Source organism: Salvia miltiorrhiza, chromosome 8 (assembly GCF_028751815.1).
Source record: "Salvia miltiorrhiza cultivar Shanhuang (shh) chromosome 8, IMPLAD_Smil_shh, whole genome shotgun sequence".
In the NCBI taxonomy this organism is placed as follows: Eukaryota; Viridiplantae; Streptophyta; class Magnoliopsida; order Lamiales; family Lamiaceae; genus Salvia; species Salvia miltiorrhiza.
The window spans coordinates 52,699,651-52,721,432 of NC_080394.1; the positions used below are offsets into that span (position 1 = coordinate 52,699,651).

Sequence of the window (21,782 nt, forward strand, 5' to 3'; positions counted from 1 at the left end):
GGTCGCACAATCACCCCAGCGGCCGAGTAAAAAGGGCAAATTAGGCATACTACCTAATTAATGGCATTAGGGGCCAAAAATTGATTTTCAATCTTCATTATGGCCATTTAACTACATTGTTTATTTTTTAATGTAATTTTAGTTTTTAATAAATATAGGATTGAATTTGAATTTTAGAATACAACTTATATTATAAATTTTATATTTAATTTAATTTTAAATATGATAAATAAAAAATTAAAATTAAAAGTCGCAGTGCAGAGAGTTCCAAGGGGCTCTCGGTTGGGAATAAAAATTATTGAGTTAAAATAAAAAAAGGTGGAAGAAGAATGACAGAAGAAAATGATGTTCATGAATCTCTCTATTGGCATTCGTGTTTTCTTCTTCATCTCTACTCCCCAAAACATGTCAAAATCCCACCAAATCTGTCACAATTCATCGAATTCGTGCCCTTCCTCTCCCCAACCGAGAGAATGATCTGATGAAGATTGCTTGTGATCTCCAGGCCTCTATGAGAAATCTCCAATCTGGATAATGGTTGATTTTCTCTCATCACTGGGCAGTTGATTTCACAACCATTTTCAATTGGTGATACCATAAAAGTATAGCTCTACATATTTGATCCTTTAAAATTAGGTTTTGAATTAGATTTTGATAGTAATTGGCGGCTGCATTTAGGGCTTTACATAGGATGATTCATTTTATGCTTCTTGGAGTCCTGAATTTCAAAAAAAGCAGAGCAGGATATCCTTGTTGAGGCTGTCAACATCATCAAACACTCTCAGTTGATGTGCTTTTGCTTTGAGGTTAGCTTGATTTTAATTTGTGACATGATGAATATACTAGATACAGCTATGCAAATTATGTAGTGAAACTTGCTGGATTTTGAATTCTCATCTTTGTCTAAAACTAAGTTGCCACCTTCTTGAATTTTCCAGTGTTATTCCATTATCTTTTTTGACATACCTTTTGGGAGTTCAAGTTTTGGTCAATGAGAATGTGAGAGCTTCACGAAATTAGAGAGCGTTTACTTTGCATGATTAAGTATTTTATCCTCAAGACTAGGATTTTTCCAATCACTCTTTCTATAGGATATACGTCAGGGTCAAACAAAACTAGCTCAAATGATAGAAAATAATCAATGGTCTTTGGATATCCCAAAGTTGCAATCCATTTTAGTAAACAAGGGATTAACCTTTCTATTTTTACCTATTAAGGCTAATCCTCAAAATTAAACGTCCCTCCTAGTTGATTGGTTTCTAACTTTCTAGTATTCTTAGGAAGTAGAGAAAAGATGTACATGGATAAAGCAACTGGTATTATTCATGTTGATCAAATACAAAGATACATAGTAACATAGCAAACTCATACATAGAAAACAGTTATAGCTAAGGGACTTGGAGTAAAAGCATTAGCTTGAATAACTGTAGTAAAATAAGCATAATAACAACAGATATGTAGCGAATACTCCCATTAGAACTTACTTCTTCTCGTAAACCCCATCTTTCAAATACTCCACAAACCTCTTCATATAACTATGGTTGAATTCTTTATTTGCGAAAATCCCATCAGCAGCTTCTTTTGTTCTGGCTCTTAGTGCTTCTCCTTCCTCAGCGACCATTGCCTTTTGCAATGCATTTGCTATGCCATTTCTTGTAAAAGATCCATCTTCAGCTCGTTCGACCTCTATTGCCAAACCCTTCTCAACTAGAAGCCTTGTCTCCAATGGTTGAGTGAAGATGAATGGCAACAGCACAAGGTAGTTTCCATGTGCCATATTTTCCACAACAGAAGCCCACCCTGCATGAAACAACGAACCTCCTATTGAAGGATGGGCAAGGATTTCCCTCTGGGGCGCCCATCCAATCTGCACGACGCCCCTCCCTGCTGTCCGGGACTCAAATCCTGGGGGCACTACTTCATCATCATCACCACCCCAAAGAGGCTTTGCCAGTATAAATATGAAGGGAAGCCCGGATAGTTCAATCCCATATGCTATCTCATGAATCTCCTTTCTCTGCAATTTGCATTCACTCCCAAACCCGATAAACACTACTGCTTTTGGCTTTTGTTTGTCAAGCCAATCAAAGACCCCACTCCACGGCTCTTCCCCTATAGTTCTCCTCTCCTCCACCTTCTGAGGTGGAAGACATCCCATTGGAATCACCGGCTTGCCAGTGATTTTCGAGTATAGTTTCAAATAATCAGCTTCGAGTTCCAGGCAAGTGCGTAAAGCAAATGCCTGGCATCCTTGGGCTATTCTTGTCATGCGTGCTCCATCTTGAATTCCAGATGAGCTTGCACCATACAAGAGATTATGCATAGCTGTAGCTTCATGATTCCTGCATACTACTTGTGAGGGAAAATCAACCCAATTTGGAGGAACTGTCATGTCCTGAGGCGACGTCCTCGTCTGTCTTTGGCCCTCACCAGCCAGAAACTCAGGTTTCCAACAGAAAACAGCAGCGGCAGCAGTTACTATAAGGTAAAATATTACAGGGATATTCAATTCTTCTGCAATATCAAGCACCTTGTGGTAAAAGAAATCAACCACTATCCAGTTTGGTAACTTCTTAGCAATAAAATTGCTGATGGGCTCCTGGAGGAGATCACAGGCTTTCTTCAAGTCATCCATTCTGTCTGCCGGAATGTCGGTCGTGGCTCCAGCATTCTCCGGCAGGGGATCGGAATCGAGCTTGGGGAGAGGAAGGGGCACGAATTCGATGAATTTTGACAGATTTGGTGGGATTTTGGGGAGTCTTGCAATGTTTTGGGGAGTAGAGATGAAGGAGACATGAATGCCAAATTTGGCTAAGGCAATAGAGAGATCCAAGTATGGGATCATGTGACCAAATGCCAGCCATGGCAGCATCACAACATGAACCTCATTTTCTTCACTCATTTTTCTTCCACCTTTATTCATATCAACTCTTTAACTTCAACTCTTCTGATCACTCTGTGTGTGTGTATGTATAAATTGGTGGGAGAGTGATGTTCATTTGAGGCTGTGAACCAATTAAATAGGGTAAATTGTTAATTGACTGTAGGTTACTGATTTTTTCTTCCCATCGTGTATCATGCTTGGCCTGTATGATATCAAATAATTGAAGTTGTACCAACTATCTTAATTACCCCAAATAAACTATTTCAAACAATTTCTTAGTAAGTGCATATATCTCTCGGCCATTTGATGGACTTAAATCGAGCATTTCAATCATGTGGGAGTTGGGGGTAAAAATTTAATGTCACTTCTGTAATTTGGATTTTGTGTTTTAGCTCGGGAATAGGATTGTAATCTAATCGAAGCGAATAACGCCATATTTGATTCATATTTATGAAAATATTTTAATATTCGATTTGATTTTGAATACTAAATTCGATTCGATGTCATTTTCGAATTATTCAATTTGATTCGAGTATTCAATTCGTTTTTCATGCTATTCGATTCAAAACTCGGAAGGGAAAAATATGTAAATAATATTGTAAATAATATAGGTATACTATATCTAATATGTTTACCTAATAAACACAAAAAATGCTCAATTGTGATTCATAGATTTGCAGCGATTGAAAATTTTATATACAATTGAATATTATATTTTTATATCTATTTTAATATATATATAGGGTTAAGCTAAAATAAGAACTAGATTTAGTATATAAATTAAGAATCAATATTAACCAATGGATCAAGATCAATCAATGGTTAGATTTGATCCCAAGAATCAGGCTGAAATTCACGCTGCCAATAATAATAGGATAGAAAGGTAATTTCTCATTTTGGTTATCATCATTTCCTTAATTAAGGGGATTGTTATTCAATTACAATTAAATTATTAATCCCTTTATTTTTGTAGGCAACACGTTAACAAGCAAAACACAGAACTAGAAGTTAAAAAAAAAAATAATAAACGATCTGTCCCAGCCTTTGCAGAAATTGCTCATTATTCATATGGAGAATGAAGGTAGGCTCCGAGCACGAGCAAAGACGAAAAGCTGGAGAGTCAGCTCCGAGCCCGAAGGCAGGCTCAGATGAGAGGCTGGACGCTAAGAGCCATGTCAGCACATTCAAATCCGCGCCTCTCCATCAGGTATCGAGCCCCAAGTCGTTCACAAGCAACACAGGAACAAATACGTCTCCCTAAGTCAAGCTTCTCAAGAAGAAGAAGAGATCCTTCTTCCCAAGAATATTCATGGTCTTGGGCGAGAAGAAGTTGTCCAAGTCGTCGTCAAAAATCGTGATTGTATTCTCGTATCGCTTGTGGGTTGTAAACGATGCCCTTGGAAATGAGTTTTTCTCAAACCACCTTAATCTGTTGTCCATTCTTGACAAACGTCTATATTTGTATAGTAATATTGTTTTGTGTACAATAGGTTGCTCAGATCATAATTTTTTTTTTCCTAATACTTGATTGGGGTATACAGTTTGTAATTTTAGCTTGGTGTGGCTATGAGGGATTGGATTCTGTAACGAAACTTTTCTGCTTTTTGATTCATTAATATTCAAAGTTTTGTTTCTATAAATTATTAGACTTCTTGATTTCAGTGATCTTGAAAATGCAAGAAAGATTCTAGTTCTTGCTACATTTTCTGGTGTATTTGTTATATTTAGTGTATTTCACTCGATGTAGCATTCGCCATAAACAAAAAAAAATCGAATATTCTAATGGAACATTGCAGAAATTGCTCATTATTCATATGGAGAATGAAGGTATGTTATTGTTTTCTATAAACGCAAACAACCAACTAGAATTTGATAATATACCTAATTTCACTCATTCCTTGTTCACGCATAGTTACATAATGATTCATACATGAATCATAGGTATTCGTACAAATTGTATAAACATATAATAATCTGGACTGAGCAAGTCATTGTTTCATTGCTAATACCTTGACGAAATATACACAAACTTTTTTATTCATGCACATATGCTAAGGCAATTCATATATTGATAAAAATTTGTTCGTTCAATTCGTATGAACATGCTCATAGTTGTTGTGATGGACACGTGAATCTCTATAATTGAGAGCCATGATATGAACTGACGAATGAATCAGATTCCTCATGCTCATGATAATATATCATCCTAATTTCACTCATTCTTTGTTCACGCACAATTACATAATGATTCATACAAGATTAACAATGAATGAATTATTTAATTATGAATTAACTCAAATGCAACTTTGTACGAATTTTGCATTATCAATGTATGAATGATTGGATTATAAATTAATTAACAAATATGAAACGTTGTATGAATTTTACATTAACAATGTATGAATTATTCGTACAGTTTCAACATTAAATTCGTACAGTTTCTACAATTTTGAAGAACATTTATCCAAAATAAATAAAGTCAGTTCTTCAGCTTACGTACGAATTATTGGATTATGAATTAGCTAAAATGCAAATGTGTACGAATTTTGCATTATAAATGTATGAATGATTGTATTATAAATTAATTAACAAATATGCAACATTGTACGAATTTTACATTAACAATGTATAAATTATTCGTACAGTTGAAATACACGCAAGTTTGAAACAGAAAATTCTAGACTGGTGGATGGTTCCAGCTGAACCCAAACATGTCATACTTAAGCTGTCATTACAATCATCCAAGTAGCGATTTTTCGGGCATCTCTGAGATCATTGAGCCAATTTCTTCAAGTGCTGCAACGTTTTCTGCTTGATCCATTGTCTGGTAAGCCTGAATTAAGTGATCGTAGCTGTAAGAGCACAATGATAATCAACTGACAGGATGATAAATTTGGGCATCTAAGTCCAATAGAGTTGTGTAGCTTACACAGGAGTGTGATGAATGCATAAGTTCGTCTGCAATTGGGATCTACATGCTTACATGTCACACAAAGAGAGAGAGAGAGAGAGAGAGAGAGAGAGAGAGGCTTACACTAATGAACCACAATTCATATTTTTAGCACACATATTCGTTCCACATAATTCATGATTTCCAAAATTCGAATAATTCATACAACCAAAATATAATATTCATTCACAATAACCTCTTTTAGCACTAGGGCTATCTTCCACAACATCAAAGCTTTCAATTATTGATTTCCCCTTTATTTTGTTGTAAGGCTTCCCTACAAACGCAACAAAAAAATATCATAAATGTTCAAAAATAAGTAAAAAATAAATAAATTAGATTGTCATATCAAACAGTATATCGAACAAAACCTCCTACAACTTGTTCCAACTCACACAACATAATAATAATCATGGAAAATCATACAACAACTAAGAATTCACAGATGTGTAATAAAAAATTCTTCACCTTTATTAGAAGGTATGGTACCCTCAGCGACCGTATAACCATTACTAATAGCCTTCCCCTTATCTTTGTTTCTACCATTCCTTGGAGATTTAAAGTTTACGAAAATGGTTACAAAACTAAAAAGTGTAATAAATAAGAACATATAGCCCATACCAAAACCTTGCGCAAGATCATACCACAACATATTACCGGTAAGGCTAGGCTTAGTTCGTGACATCGTCGAAAATCGGTAAACAGGGTTGATATGATCGGAAATAGGTTTGGATTTAAGTCTTCGCCGCCTCGACTGGTTCATCGTCCCCTTTCTTTTGTCTCAAAAAAATGAAGAGAGATTGAATCGGTTCATAGGGTTCAAGGTGATTTAGGTAGATGATTTAATTGCACCGATGAATCGCATCCCAAATTATAACAATATTTTCGCAGATTGGGAAAGTCAAAAAGGCATACCTTTTATACCCTTTTGTCATTTTAAGTGTGAATTAGATGGTTTAATTATTCGAATTATGCAATTGATGTTAAATTTAATCACAGCCGTCTAATCAAGCGAGATCAACCGTCTTAAGTTGTTCTTAATTTATATGCTAAGGGTGGTTTATTGAATAACCGCCCCTATATATATTTTAATATCGAATTGAATATTATATTTTTATATTCGTATTTGAATGCTAATCGAATCGAATAATTTGAAATACAAATATCAAAATTTTGAATAGAAAGTCAAATCGAACAAAAATAATTTAATTTGTTTACTACCCTTCTCGGGCATGGCGTAAGTAGCCGGGAGTCTTTTGTCCAAAAATTAGGGAGTCTTTGGTCTAAAAATGAGTCAGATTTTAAATCAAATTAATTAAATATTTCAATGAATGCGAGTTTGATTCCAAATATTTTACCCATATTACTCCATAACACGATTTTATACAGCCTTTTGCGGAAATAGTGTTAATTCTTCCCAAAGTAAGTACGATTATCGAGTTCAACCCCCCTCCCCCCCCAAAAAAAATAAATACTAAGTACTTTTATGTGTTCAAGTTTTAGTGAATGAGAATATGAGAGATTCACGAAATTAGAAAGTGATTACTTTGCATGATTAAATATTTTTATCCTCAATATTAGAATTTCTCCATTAACTCAAATAATAAAAATAATCAAGAGCCTTAAATATTCTAAAGTTCAAATTATTTCAGTAAATAAGAAATTAACTTTACTACTTCTATCTATCAAAATTAATTTTTAAAAGTAAATGACCCGAATTAATTGATTTCTAGTATTCTCAGGAAAGATGGAAGATGTACATGGATAAAGCCACTGTAAGATGTAAGATGTACATGGAAGGTGTACATGGATAATATCATGTTGATCAAATAAAAACATACATAGCAAACTCATACATATAAAACATTACCTTAGACTAAAAGCATTGAATAACTACACTATAGTCTATATACACGGTAGAGAAGCATGTATTTTTTTATATGAGATTCAATACAAAATTAATTAAATGTGGCTTCACTATTTATAGTGTACTACACATTGTAGAAAAACATACATTTTTTAGTGTGAGATTCAATACAAAATCAACATAATGTAGTTTCTAAATAGTTTTAATTCTAATTTTTTATATTAGTTTTTAATTATTATTTTTTATTATCGTTTGTTGTTAAAATTCAATATTTATTTTAATACACAAATGCTTTAAAATAAGGGCAAATTGCATGAAAATACCCCACTTTATACTAAAATCTGATTTTTTGACAATCTTTTTAATTGTGGCAAAAATTTTAACGAGCTTTCAATTTGTTGCAATGTCCGTCCGGAGTAATTTTCCGGCCAAATTAAATCTTAGTTGGCAGCCGGAAGGCCAATGTGGCATCAAAAATACCAAATCACACCCACCATCCCTCTCCCACGCCACCTTACCCCTCCCACGTCACTCTCTCTCTCTTCCCCCATCCCCCTTCCTCCTCTCCCGTCGGCTCTCCCCCTCTCTCTCACTTCCTCTACCGCCGCCACAACCTCCCAGATCTGCCAAAATTCTCGGGTCTCCCCATATCACCATCTCTGACTACCCGTTTTCCACCACCAAATTAAGCAGAAGTTTAAAGATTCTCCACCGCCAAAGGGGGTCGAAGAATCTCGAGTCCGCCGGCTTGAGGGCCGACGTATCTGTGAAGTAAGAGGAGGGACGCCGATTTTCAAGAGACGACACAAGCCGAAGAGTAGCAAGCGAGCGAATTAGGGCTCACCCCCTTTCAGAGGCGACGAGCGAGCTCAGGCGACAGCGGCGAGTTCGCCTCAGCCAAGAGAACTTGGGCTCGCGCGACTCTTGTTTCCATTTGAGCATGTGTGGATCTATTCTTGAAGGTCAGGAAGAGGAGAAAGGGAGGGCACCACTGCATGTTTCTTTCTCGAAAGAACGACAACCGCGCGCTAATTCTTCAACGGCGACGGCGGCGATTTGAGAAAGTGAGGGAGCGGGAGAGACAATGAGAGAATTGTTCTCGCTGAAATTTGGTACCTGAAATTTGAGGACTGTTGGTAGGGGAGGGTATTGGGAGGGCGGTGGAGGTCGATGAAGGAGGATGAGGATTTACAGGGGCGCGAGGTGGTGGAAATCGTAGGGGAAGAGAGAGGGGTGACGGAGGTTGGTGAAGGAGAATGATGAGGATTTGCAGGGGGGCGCGAGGCGGCAGAATTCGTGGGGGAAGAGGGATGGCAGTGGAGGTCGATGAAGGAGGGTTGAGGGTTTGCTGCCCCGTGAAGGAGAAACAGGGTGGAGAGAGAGAGAGAGAGAGAGAGAGAGAGAGAGAGAGAGAGAGAGAGAGAGAGAGAGATTTAACAATTTCGGTGGCCACGTTGTCATTCCGGCTGCCAACTCAGATTTAATTTGGCCAAAAAATTACTCCGGACGGACGTTGCAACAAATTGAAAGCTCGTTGAAATTTTTGCCACAATTAAAAAGATTGTCAAAAAATCAGATTTGGTATAAAGTGGGGTATTTTCATGCAATTTGTCCTTAAAATAAGGATAAAATAGTAATAAAAATTATTGTAATGTTTTATTTTAATTATTGTATTTTAATTTTCAATTAATATATATAAAACAAGTTTAATGTAATTTTAGTTTTTAATAAATACATGATTGGATTTGAATTTTAAAATACAACTTATATTAGTATTAATTTTATATTTAATTTAATTTTAAAATATAATAAAAAAATGATTAATAGTGTTTTATGTCCCGAACTTTCAGCGTTTTCCATAAAATGTCCCAAACTTTAATTTTCTCCTAAAAAATCTCAAACTTTCAATTTTTTCTCGCAATACAAAATTCGATGACGGAAAGATGATAAAAAATCCCAAATTTTCAGCATTTTCCAACAATGGTGGTTCCTAATATTATTTTCCAACAATGACGGTCACCAAAATATTTCTTTCGGTAAGATAATTCATTTTTTTATTACCAAATTTTGTATATCAGAATATTTTATGGAAAAAAAAAATGAAAATTCAAATTTTTTAAGAGAAAATAAAAATTCAGAACATTTTATAAGAAACACTAAAAGTTCGCGACATAAAACACTATTAACCCTAAAAAAATTAAAAATCGCGGGTGAAATCGCGGGTGCAGAGAGTTCCACTACTAAGAACTAAGAAGGGGTTATCTGTTGTGTAGATACTTTTAATATAAACATGATAAACAATGGGAATAAAAAATTGTAGCCGACACTGAATTAGGCATAGCAGACAAGTAACATTATTTAATTGCTTCACAGCCTCAACTTATTCAATTTTTTTTCCTCCATTTTTTCTTTTCTTTTTATCTCTCTTCTTTTCACCAATTTTTTTCACTATTTTTTTCTTTTTATTTTTTATATTTTAATTATTTTGTAAGTATTATCAAATTTTATTCATGAAAGAATATTCAATGTGCACCTTAAATTTAATATAGTATAAAAATCATTAAAAAATGAATTTAAAATGAATAAGTTATAAAAAAATTATTTTCTCTGTCTCTCTCTCCATTAAAATTTTACTACTTTTTATTTATATTTGTATATGATCGCCAAGGGGACACCAAGCGGTGCGAACTCCTGTGTGCAAACAGTGAGGTCCAAGGTTCAAATCACATCGCTTCCCCTCCCCAAATCAAAAATAAAATAAACTGTTTGTATATGAAAATAATTATTATGAAACAATACTTTATAATAATTATGTATAATGCTAATTTTATTTATCGAATAATTTTTATTCCACTTTATACAACCTTGAAAATTTACATTTTCAAATTCAAGATTTTAGTGAGTAATTGATTTGGATTGTTTTATTTTATTTTATTTTTCAAACATATTTTGTATTTATTTATATTTTGATTTTATTTAATATTTATATTTATTTATTTAAATATATCATTTAATTTCGATTTTGGTCGTGCACGAACGGGCATACTAGTTAAAATAATCAAGGGTGGAAGAAGGAGGAGAGAAGAAAATGATGTTGATGGATCTCTCTCTATTGGCATTCGTGTTTTCTTCTTCATCTCTACTCCTCAAAACATGTCAAAATCCCACCAAATCTGTCACAATTCGTGGAATTCGTGGCCTTCCTCTCCCCAACCGAGAGAATGGATGAATGATCTGATGAAGATTGCTTGTGATCTCCAGTCCTCTATGAGAAATCTCCAAACTGGATCATGTATTCATGGTTGATTTTCTCTCACCACTGGGCAGTTGATATCACAACCATTTTCAATTGGCGATACCATAAAAGTATAGCTCTGACTGTCGCTTACGTATTTGATCCTTTTCAATTGGTAGTTTAGGTTTTGAATTAGATTTTGATAGTAATTGGCGGCTGCATTTAGGATGATCCATTTAGCTCCGCATATGCTTCTTTGAGTCCTGAATTTCAAAAATTCACTGACAGTATACATGTCTGAGCTCATAGTAATGACCCCATTTTGCAACATCTGTTTGTTTTTTTGTTTGTTTGCTACAACTGCTTATTGTGCTGTAGGAGAAAGAAGCAGAGCAGGATATCCTTGTTGAGGCTGTCAACATCATCAAACAACATTGGTGCTATGCTAGGCATTACTCGCGGAGACACTCTCAGTTGATGTGCTTTTGTTTTGAGGTTAGCTAGATTTTAATCTGTGACATGATGAATATATATGTAGTGAAACTTGCTGGATTTTGAATTCTCATCTTTGTCTAAAACTAGTTCAAGTTTTGGTCAATGAGAATGTGAGAGCTTCATGAATATAGATAGCGTTTACTTTGCATGATTGAGTATTTTATCTACTAGGATTTTTCCAGTCTCACCCTTTCAATAGGATGTACATCAACCAAAACTAGCTCAAATGATAGAAATAATCAATGGTCTTGGAAAACCCCAAAGTTGCAATCCATTTTAGTGAATAACCTTACTATTTTTATCTATTAAGGCTAATCCTCAAAATTAAACGCCCCTCCTTGTTGATTGGTTTCTAACTTTCTAGTATTCTCAGGAAACAGAGAAAAGATGTACATGGATAAAGGAACTGGTATTTTATTCATGTTGATGAAACACAAACATACATAGTAACATAGCAAACTCATACATAGATAGCTAAGGGCCTTGGACTAAAAGCATAAGCCTGAACAACTCTAGCAAAATAAACATAATAACAACACATATGTAGCGAATGCTCCCATTAGAACTTACTTATTCTCGTAAACCCCATCTTTCAGATACTCCACAAACTTGTTGAAATAAGTATGGTTGAGTTGTTTATTTGCGAAAATTCCATGAGCAGCTTCTTTTGTTCTGGCTCTTAGTGCCTCCCCTTCCTGAGCGACCATTGCCTTTTGCAATGCATTTGCAATGCCATTTCTCGTAAAAGATCCATCTTCAGCTCGCTCCACCTCTATTGCCAAACCCTTGTCAACTAGAAGCCTTGTCTCCAATGGTTGAGTGAAGATGAATGGCAAGAGCACAAGGTAGTTTCCATGTCTCAAATTTTCCATAATAGAACCCCACCCTGCATGAAACAACGAACCTCCTATTGAAGGATGGGCGAGGATTTCCCTCTGGGGCGCCCATCCAATCTGCACGACGCCCCTCCCTGCTGTCCGGGACTCGAATCCTGGGGGCACTACTTCATCATCATCACCACCACCCCAAAGAGGCTTTGCCAGTATAAATATGAAGGGAAGCCCGGATAGTTCAATCCCATATGCTATCTCATGAATATCCTCCCTCTGCAATTTGCATTCACTCCCAAACCCGATAAACGCTACTGATTTTGGCTTTTGTTTGTCAAGCCAACCAAACACCCCGCTCCACGGCTCTTCCCCATTAACACTCGCCTCCTCCACCGTCTCAGGTGGAAGACATCCCATTGGAATCACCGGCCTGCCAGTCATTTTCGAGAATGATTTCAAATAATCAGCTTCGAGTTCCGGGCAAGTGCGTACCACAATGGCCTTGCATCCTTGGGTTATTCTAATTACGCGTGCTGCAGCTTCCATTCCAGGTGTGCTTGCTTCAGTTTCATGATCCGGAGGGACTGTCATGTCCTGAGGCGACGTACTCGCCTGTCTTTGGCCCTCGAAGAACACAGCAGAGGCAGCAGATACTACAATGTAAAGTATCAATGGGACGTCCAGTTCTAGCGCGATGTCAGCTGCCCAGTGGTAAAAGAAATCAACTAATATCCAGTTTGGAGATTTCTCAGCAATCACTTTCTTGACAGGTTCTCGGAGGAGATCACAAGCAATCATCAGATCATCCATTCTCTCCAACGGAATGTCGGTCGTGGCTTCAGCATTCTCCGGCAGGGGATCCGACTCGAGCTTGGGGAGAGGAAGGGCCACAAATTCGATGAACTGTGACAGATTTGGTGGGATTTTGGGGAGTCTTGAAATGTTTCGGGGAGTAGAGATGAAGGAGACATGAATGCCGAATTTGGCTAAGGCAATAGAGAGATCCAAGTATGGGATCATGTGACCAAATGCCAGCCATGGCAGCATCACAACATGAACCTCATTTTCTTCACTCCCACCCTTTTTCATGTTGACTAACTCTTGTGATCACTGTGGGTGTCTGTATATTGGTTTGAGGTTGTGAACCAATGTTTATAAAGAAACAAAAAAAATCTCCATGTTTATTATCCTTGGCCTACCAGATATCAAACGTGAATTTTGGACCACGTTTTATTTTTTGGACATAATTTCACTTTTTTCTTTTTAACATGTCTCAGACACTCAATTTAGTTACAATCACTTATTTTTACATTGTGGGACTTTTTATCCATAAAAAACATACATGTCAATCATTTTATTTAAATTCGTGTCAAATTCAAAATAGGACTATACTCTTCGTGGGCGAAGATAGTACAAAAGTATCAAAACATCCGCATGTAAAAATAGTAAACAATTTCTACAATTAGAATGACTATTGAACCATTAAGAGGGTGTTTGATATAACATCTCAAAAAACTTATAAATTGTCAAAATATTTTCACTTTAAATCAGAGCCGCAAATCATACCTACTTCGCCCGCATAAAATTCAAAAAGCCAACAACTTCATTATCTCAAAAAACTTATAAATTGTCAAAATATTTTTATTTTAATCAGAGCCACAAATCATACTTACTTCGCCTGCATAAAATTTAAGAAGCCAACAACTTTGTGAAGTGAGATACATATGAATTTATTTCCTTCTGAAAATGGGACACATATTTGTGACAAGTGATAACAATACATTTGGAATAGAAACGTTGCCGACGATACATTACAATTTACAGTGACATATCCGCTCAATTTTTAATTTTTCCTTTGTGGAATTTTGTTTGCTTGATTTTTATTTGCGAAAGAAAAATATTTTCTAGTTGGAAAGGAGTGGAAATTGAACCCTAAATTTTTTGTTAGTACATCAAGTCTTTATCATTTAGGTTTCTTCACAGGAATTGAGGAAAAGAAAATCTTATTATTAGGAATTCATGAATTCAAAATATGAACTTTAAAAACAAGGGTTAATTGCTTCTAAATTCATAAACTATAGTTAATTTTCGTTTTTTTCCTCAATCTTTAAACTTCGTATTAAAATCCATCAACTATCGATTTTTCTCAATTTTCCCATCAAGGCAATTTCTGGCCAAAGCTGATACCGAAATTATCCAATGTGGCGATATTAATTTAAAACGTGACGTTGGTGGACGTCGTTTACCACCAAATAATTCCTTCAGAATTATCAAAATAAATTAGTATCGTGATAAGCAGGGTCGATCCCACAGAAAGCAGATAAAATCATTCAATTCCCCAAAAATCTATAAATTTGGTGATGCCACCACGCCTTAAATTGAGAAAAATATTAATTAACTAAGAATGCAATAAATCAAACTAAAACTATTCTTGAAATAAATCAATAAAAAGGTAATTCGGCTCAAATAAATCCACACTAATTCAAAGCTCTGATCATCGACGCAATAATTAATTAATTCCTATTAACCAACCAGTTACAGGATACCGTGATACGCACTGACATACCCCAATTCCTACTTACTGTGTCGATAGACGGCTAGATACGCTAGTCCTGCCTATTTCCCTTATTAAAATATAACCTAGCTGGATACGCCAGTTTTAGATTTAATATTCTAATAGCATTAAGGTGAAGGAACCCAATTTATATCAATTATCCTAGATACGCTAGTAATAATTAATATACCAATTAATTCCCACTACGAACATAGTAGTTTTATCACTAATCAGCCCTATTCCAACAATTACGGATTGGAGGTGCTAATTGACTGTAATCCAATTTAATCTAAGTTGATCAGGCTTAAATAAAATCAGAATTATCTTTAAACCCTAGGAATAAATCGAAATCAACAGGAACCAATTTTAAAACCAATTAGGTCTCACAGATTAATAAATTAGGGTTTCATTATTCTCGCCGAATTAAAAGATTAGCTACTCATAATTAAAATTAGAACAATAAAATAATTAAAAGCAAACATCGAATAATCAAACACAAAATAAACGAAATAAATTGTAAGCAAAGAAACTAACTAAACTCTTCAAACCGAAAATTAAACTAACGAATTAAATGAAATTGAAATAAGTCACCACTTTGAAATTAAAAACTTGTCTGCTTTGATTCACCAATAATAGCCGCCAATCTCAATCCCAAAAGCAACAAAGTAAAATCAACCTAAAAACTAAGCAAAAACGTGAACTAGAAATAAGAATCAAAAAGTATGTTTAATCTCAAGTCAACTCCTAATCCTAACCTAATTCTAATATATATATGCGGCTGGGTGGGAGATTAGAACTAAAGGAAATTAATCCTAAGGTAGCCGCATAATTATCCCAACAAATGGGCTTCGGCCCTTTAATAAAACACAACCCAAAGTAATTAAAATAAGAGTTTTGGGTATAATTAAATCTAGACTAATTAATCCAAGCCCAATCTTTAATCTTCTCTAAAATCAATCAACTTCTTCCATAATTCTCGACTTTTACCAACTTCTTCCATCCACGAGCATCCATCTCCAATCCATCTAATTCCTGCGCCAAAATGTCACAAACCATGTAAAATCATATAAAATCATGGCGAAACACACACTAAACTAAGTAGCCAAAATACGCACATCAAATCCCCTCACACTTAGATCATACTTGTCCTCAAGTATGACGTGAAAGAAGAATTTAATGGTGAAAATTAGCCACTAGAGACAACTTCCCTCCTCGACACGACACTAAAGACTCACAAGAAAAGAGCAAAACAACGGACACAACAACCAACGGAAAGAAAAGATAAAAGAACAAGGACACTAAACAACGACAAACTCAACCAAAAACAACAGCCAAGTAATCATCAAAACACCAGTAACAGAACATACTGCCAAGTCGAACCATGCAACTCACAATCAACTCTCAACTCTCGAATCAAGAGAAAGGGATATCAAACATGCGTTTTCATTGTCAATTCAGTCCAAATCAAGCAACGACGAGTTCCTCTGAAGATTCACTCTTCTCTCAAATATTTATTTTGGAAATTCACACACAAGAAGGAAAATCCACTTAGTCGTGATATGTCATGGTCACATAATAACTCAAGGAGGTCTTTTCTCATTGGTTGTAATGGGGCTAAGGACCGTTCATGATGTTGGCAAGATCCTAGGGGTCCTAAGCTCAAGCATTGAAACTCAAAGTGTGCACATCTAATCCAAACCATCATCCACAATTTCAAGTTCATAGAGAAAGAAAGAAAGCAACTAAACTTGGGGAAAAACTCCAACAATAACAATGATACTACATGCTCAACTCAAACTGGTGCAACATCTTTTTTTTTCTTTTCTTCTTTTTTTTGATTTTTTTTTCTCTTTTTCTTTTTTTTTTCTCTTTTTTTTCTGCAGCACCTTTCCTTTTTTATATCCTCAATCAACATGCAATCATCATCTACAAAATATCCCCACAAATCGTCTCCCAAAACTGCTCCCATCCCAGAAAACTGAACTGATCAATACCACTGTTTGGCCAAACGGATCACAGATTCTTATCATTTTACACAAGACAGCAGTTTGGGCAAACGGCACATAAGAACACAGCTTAACTTTCTCTAGTAATTAATGGAATGAAGTTCAGAATTAGACATGCATCACTGGGCCAAAGAGAGAGTCCGAAACAGGCCTTGGCTTAATTATTTAGTGACTAATAAGAACAAAAATGGTCAAGGCTTCAAAAATGGCTCACTAAGGGTTAATGTTAAGGTAGGAATTCAAAAGCAGGCCAAAAGGCTACCCTAGTGCCTTCTATCATGCATCACCAATGACTCACAACATATCACAACTTCATGAATAACAAACCACTCAAAAAGAAAAATAGTATAGAGTGCTCTACTCTAATAAGCTCAATTCTCACTTATATGTGGCTTTTTACTCATTGTTGCTCTTATTTGTCATCCCAAATTTCATCCAACAAAAACACAAAATTTTCAATCTCAAAATCCCAAATCTCAAGTATCAAATCTGAAGTTCATCACACAACTCAACCGGGCAGCATGCTTATCACTAATACTTCAACAATCACAAAGCTCAAGACACACAAAACGACATAAAAAACGGACTCAACAGAACACAAACTCAAAGACGCCCCCCACACACTTAGATTTTGCTTGCCCTCAAGCAAACAAAACAAAGCATAAGCAAAGAAGCACACGAAACACACAACTAAAAGATAAAGACAAAGACAACACAAAAACACACGAAACAAAACAAGAAAAGGAAGGAAGTCACCGTGTACGCCGCCGCCGCAGCTTCTGCTGAATCGTGGCGCTCAAATTCGTGAGGCTTTCCTGTAGTGCAGCCACGTTCCCGTCGATCTGTTTTTTTTTTTTTTTTTTTAACTGAAACGTAACAAAAAAAAAATAAAACTAAGGAAGGGAAACTAAGAAACTTTAAAAAAAACTAAACAAACAACGAGAATTAAAGAAAAGAAGAACAAAACGAAAAATTAAAAGGGAAGAAAGTCGGGTTGCCTCCCGATAAGCGCCATTATTTAACGTCGTTGGCTCGACTGCTCAAGTCCTCAAAATGTGCCCGAAAGTAGCAGCGAAACAGACTCCGCTGGAACTAAAGAAGAGGCATCATAGTACGGCTTCAAACGTTGTCCGTTCACGGTGAATATCTTAGCCGTGTCTAAACTGCGAATCTCAAACGCCCCGTCTGGGCAAACAGACTGTATCACGAAGGGGCCAATCCACTTCGTCTTCAATTTTCCGGTCATCAACCGCAGCTTTGATTGGAACAAAAGTACATTTTGGCCGACTGTAAATGTCTTTCCTTGCAAGTTCTTGTCGTTCCACATCTTGGTGCTATCCTTATACCACATCGCGGCGTCATAAGCTTCAAGACGAAGCTTATCCACATACTTATCTTTTAAGTCGGGTGGTTCCACATCAAAATGCAGACTTCTGTCGCGTGGCTTCCGTTTGGGCAAACAGTCCGTATGTCCAGAACCTGGATCCTTGCATTTGGGCGGCAACTCTTTTCGTATCACTGCTGACACGTTCTCGCCCATCACAATTTTTCCAGATTTCTTATACTCTCCAGCGATGAAGTCTTTCAAAAACTTGCTCAGATGAGGGAGTTTGAGTGCTTGGAGGAATGGAAGAGTAATCTCCAACTTCTCGAATATCTTCATGAAGTCATTGATCTCTTCCTCAGGCTTCTTCCTTGCTAACCTTCTTGGGAGAGGTACTGGTGGCTCGATCTTAGGATCATGTAGGCTCGAAGGTGTATGAACCTTGGTCTGCTCACCCTCAACCCACTTGTGTTCTGCCTCTTTTCCTTTCTGCACAGCTGTGGAGTCACCGTTTTGTTTGGCCAAACCGGACGTATCTGTATTTTGGGCAGCAGAATCGATTTTCTCTCCAGAATTTCCGGATTGTTGCAGTTGCGATTCGGCTCCAGAGTCCTTGCTCAAGCCACACCTTGTATTCTGGATTGTGGGTTCACTCAACTCCTTGCTACTCCTCAAAGTGATCATACTAACGTTCTCCCTCGGATTCAATTGGACTTGGGATGGTAAGGCACATTGATTTCCCTTGAGTTGATTCACAGACGTTGCAAGCTGAGACACTTGACGAGCCAACCCTTCGATCTGAACCCTTTGCTCTGCTTGAGACTGTTGAAGTTTTAGCACCGCTTCATTGGTTGTTTGCAAATTATTTTGCAACAATTGTTGTGAGCCAATCAACTCTCTCATCATTTCTTCAAGAGCTTTTCCTTGATTTTCTTGTGGAGGTGGTGGTGCTTGTTGGAATCCTCTTTGATGAGGCGGTCTATAGCTCTGCTGCTGCTGCTGCACTTGATTGCCTTGGTCTCTCCAACGATCATTAGGGTGATCTCTCCACGGCGCATTGTAGTTGCTCGAGTAGGGGTCCCGTTTGGACAAAGGGGGCAGTGGATCAGAACAGCTGTCAAAGTTGTGAGACGAGTTTACTTGGGCTTGAAGATCTCCGTCGCCCCCAGCGCATTGCAAACTTGTATGGCCAAAGTTACCACACGCTCCACATGGTTTTTCTGTCGGTTGTCCAGTATTTGCCACCTTCTCCACAACAGTACTTAGCATTCTCTCTATTTTCTCCATCATCTCTTCAAACTTATCCTCAAAGTCTGAGGAACTTGCTTGAGCAGCTTTCTTGAGCAGTTGGATGCGCGGTTCCTCATACTCTCTTGTGGCCTCCACTAAGTGTTGAATCAACCGTTTTGCTTCACTAACAGTATTTTGAGAAAATGCTCCTCCACTTGATGAATTCACCAAATTTTTGTTATCTACCGTCATCCCTTGGTAGAAGTATTGCAGCAGATCTCCCTCAAAAAATTTGTGGTTTGGACAGCTATCCACCAATCTCCTGAACCTGGTCCAATACGCGCTTAATGACTCATCATACTTCTGCTTCGCTCCACTGATTTCCTTCTTTAGCGCATTCGTCTTGGTGGGAGGAAAAAAATGCTCCAGGAATAGCTTTTTCATCTCCGCCCATGTAGTGATAGAATAAGGTGGAAGACTCGCGAACCAAGAGTTCGCCTCTACTGTCATGGTGAAAGGGAAAGCCGCCAATCTACAGTGCTCCTCTGTAACTCCACTGGGGCGTTTATGGACCTTGCAAATTTTGATAAATTCGCTCAAGAAATTGTACGGATCTTCTCCCTTCTTGCCATAGTACTTCGGGAGAACATTAAGCAGTCCAAGCTTAATCTCAATACCGGTAGCAGCTGCCGGCATCTGAATTGGGGTGGGCGGGTCATCGGCCTCGTGGCTGGAGAGGTCACATAGTCTAGGATCGTCAGCCATGTCGTCTCTGGTGCTTTCGTCAGAACTCGACTCAACTTCTTTCTCACAATTTGTTTCTGCCTCCGATTCAGGGTCTGTTTGGGCAAACAGATCCTCGTCAGCAGCGGCAGTACTGGTTTTCGCCTCGACGAACTGTTCCGTGCGATCGGACAGGGTGGGTTGCGAATCCAGCAGCTCCAGTAGCTTCCTTGCCTTAGCCTCCTTTCTCAGTTTCTTTGCGGTTTTCTCGATCTCACAATCGTATAGGAGTTTCGGCTTAGAAGATCTGCTCATAAACAAAAATAAAACAAAAAGAAAAAATAGATCAAAGGGAAAAGAATTAGATTAACACCGTTCCCCGGCAACGGCGCCAATTTGGTGGACGTCGTTTACCACCAAATAATTCCTTCAGAATTATCAAAATAAATTAGTATCGTGATAAGCAGGGTCGATCCCACAGAGAGCAGGTAAAATAATTCAATTTCCCAAAAATCTATAAATTTGGTGATGCCACCACGCCTTAAATTGAGAAAAATATTAATTAACTAAGAATGCAATAAATCAAACTAAAACTATTCTTGAAATAAATCAATAAAAAGGTAATTCGGCTCAAATAAATCCACACTAATTCAAAGCTCTGATCATCGACACAATAATTAATTAATTCCTATTAACCAACCAGTTATAGGATACCGTGATACGCACTGACATACCCCAATTCCTACTTACTGTGTCGATAGACGGCTAGATACGCTAGTCCTGCCTATTTCCCTTATTAAAATATAACCTAGCTGGATACGCCAGTCTTAGATTTAATATTCTAATAGCATTAAGGTGAAGGAACCCAATTTATATCAATTATCCTAGATACGCTAGTAAAAATTAATATACCAATTAATTCCCACTACGAACATGGTAGTTTTATCACTAATCAGCCATATTCCAACCCTTACGGATTGGAGGCGCTAATTGACTGTAATCCAATTTAATCTAAGTTGATCAGGCTTAAATAAAATCAGAATTATCTTTAAACCCTAGGAATAAATCGAAATCAACAGGAACCAATTTTAAAACCAATTAGGTCTCACAGATTAATAAATTAGGGTTTCATTATTCTCGCCGAATTAAAAGATTAGCTACTCATAATTAAAATTAGAACAATAAAATAATTAAAAGCAAACATCGAATAATCAAACACAAAATAAACGAAATAAATTGTAAGCAAAGAAACTAACTAAACTCTTCAAACCGAAAATTAAACTAACGAATTAAATGAAATTGAAATAAGTCACCACTTTGAAATTAAAAACTTGTCTGCTTTGATTCACCAATAATAGCCGCCAATCTCAATCCCAAAAGCAACAAAGTAAAATCAACCTAAAAACTAAGCAAAAACGTGAACTAGAAATAAGAATCAAAAAGTATGTTTAATCTCAAGTCAACTCCTAATCCTAACCTAATTCTAATATATATATGCGGCTGGGTGGGAGATTAGAACTAAAGGAAATTAATCCTAAGGTAGCCGCATAATTATCCCAACAAATGGGCTTCGGCCCTTTAATAAAACACAACCCAAAGTAATTAAAATAAGAGTTTTGGGTATAATTAAATCTAAACTAATTAATCCAAGCTCAATCTTTAATCTTCTCTAAAATCAATCAAC

General features: G+C 36.7%; 2 protein-coding genes and 1 long non-coding RNA gene across 5 annotated transcripts; 1 reads left to right on the top strand and 2 right to left on the bottom strand.

Moving 5' to 3' along the window:
* The first annotated feature begins 266 nt into the window (after positions 1-266).
* Positions 267-4,524, top strand: LOC130999033 (uncharacterized). Of its 3 annotated transcripts, none has more exons than XR_009093381.1 (2): positions 267-806; positions 3,858-4,524. It is a non-coding gene; the product is annotated as an uncharacterized LOC130999033 (long non-coding RNA). The 3 variants fall into 3 exon arrangements; XR_009093382.1 differs by having other exon boundaries at positions 3,926-4,524; XR_009093383.1 differs by having other exon boundaries at positions 3,935-4,524.
* LOC130999031 (putative UDP-rhamnose:rhamnosyltransferase 1) lies at positions 1,298-3,383 on the bottom strand. The gene has a single exon (XM_057924501.1). It carries the CDS (start codon positions 2,921-2,923, stop codon positions 1,481-1,483), a length of 1,443 nt encoding a protein of 480 aa, XP_057780484.1. The 5' UTR covers positions 2,924-3,383; the 3' UTR covers positions 1,298-1,480.
* A 7,305-nt stretch (positions 4,525-11,829) lies between the features above and the next one.
* On the bottom strand, positions 11,830-13,565 carry LOC130999039 (putative UDP-rhamnose:rhamnosyltransferase 1). Its single transcript, XM_057924508.1, has one exon. It carries the CDS (start codon positions 13,348-13,350, stop codon positions 11,998-12,000), a length of 1,353 nt encoding a protein of 450 aa, XP_057780491.1. The 5' UTR covers positions 13,351-13,565; the 3' UTR covers positions 11,830-11,997.
* Between the last annotated feature and the right edge of the window lie 8,217 nt (positions 13,566-21,782).

Bases quoted from the DNA above. Each gene is read 5' to 3' on its own strand.
- LOC130999031 (XM_057924501.1), bottom strand. From the start codon at position 2,923: ATGAATAAAGGTGGAAGAAAAATGAGTGAAGAAAATGAGGTTCATGTT.
- LOC130999039 (XM_057924508.1), bottom strand. From the start codon at position 13,350: ATGAAAAAGGGTGGGAGTGAAGAAAATGAGGTTCATGTTGTGATGCTG.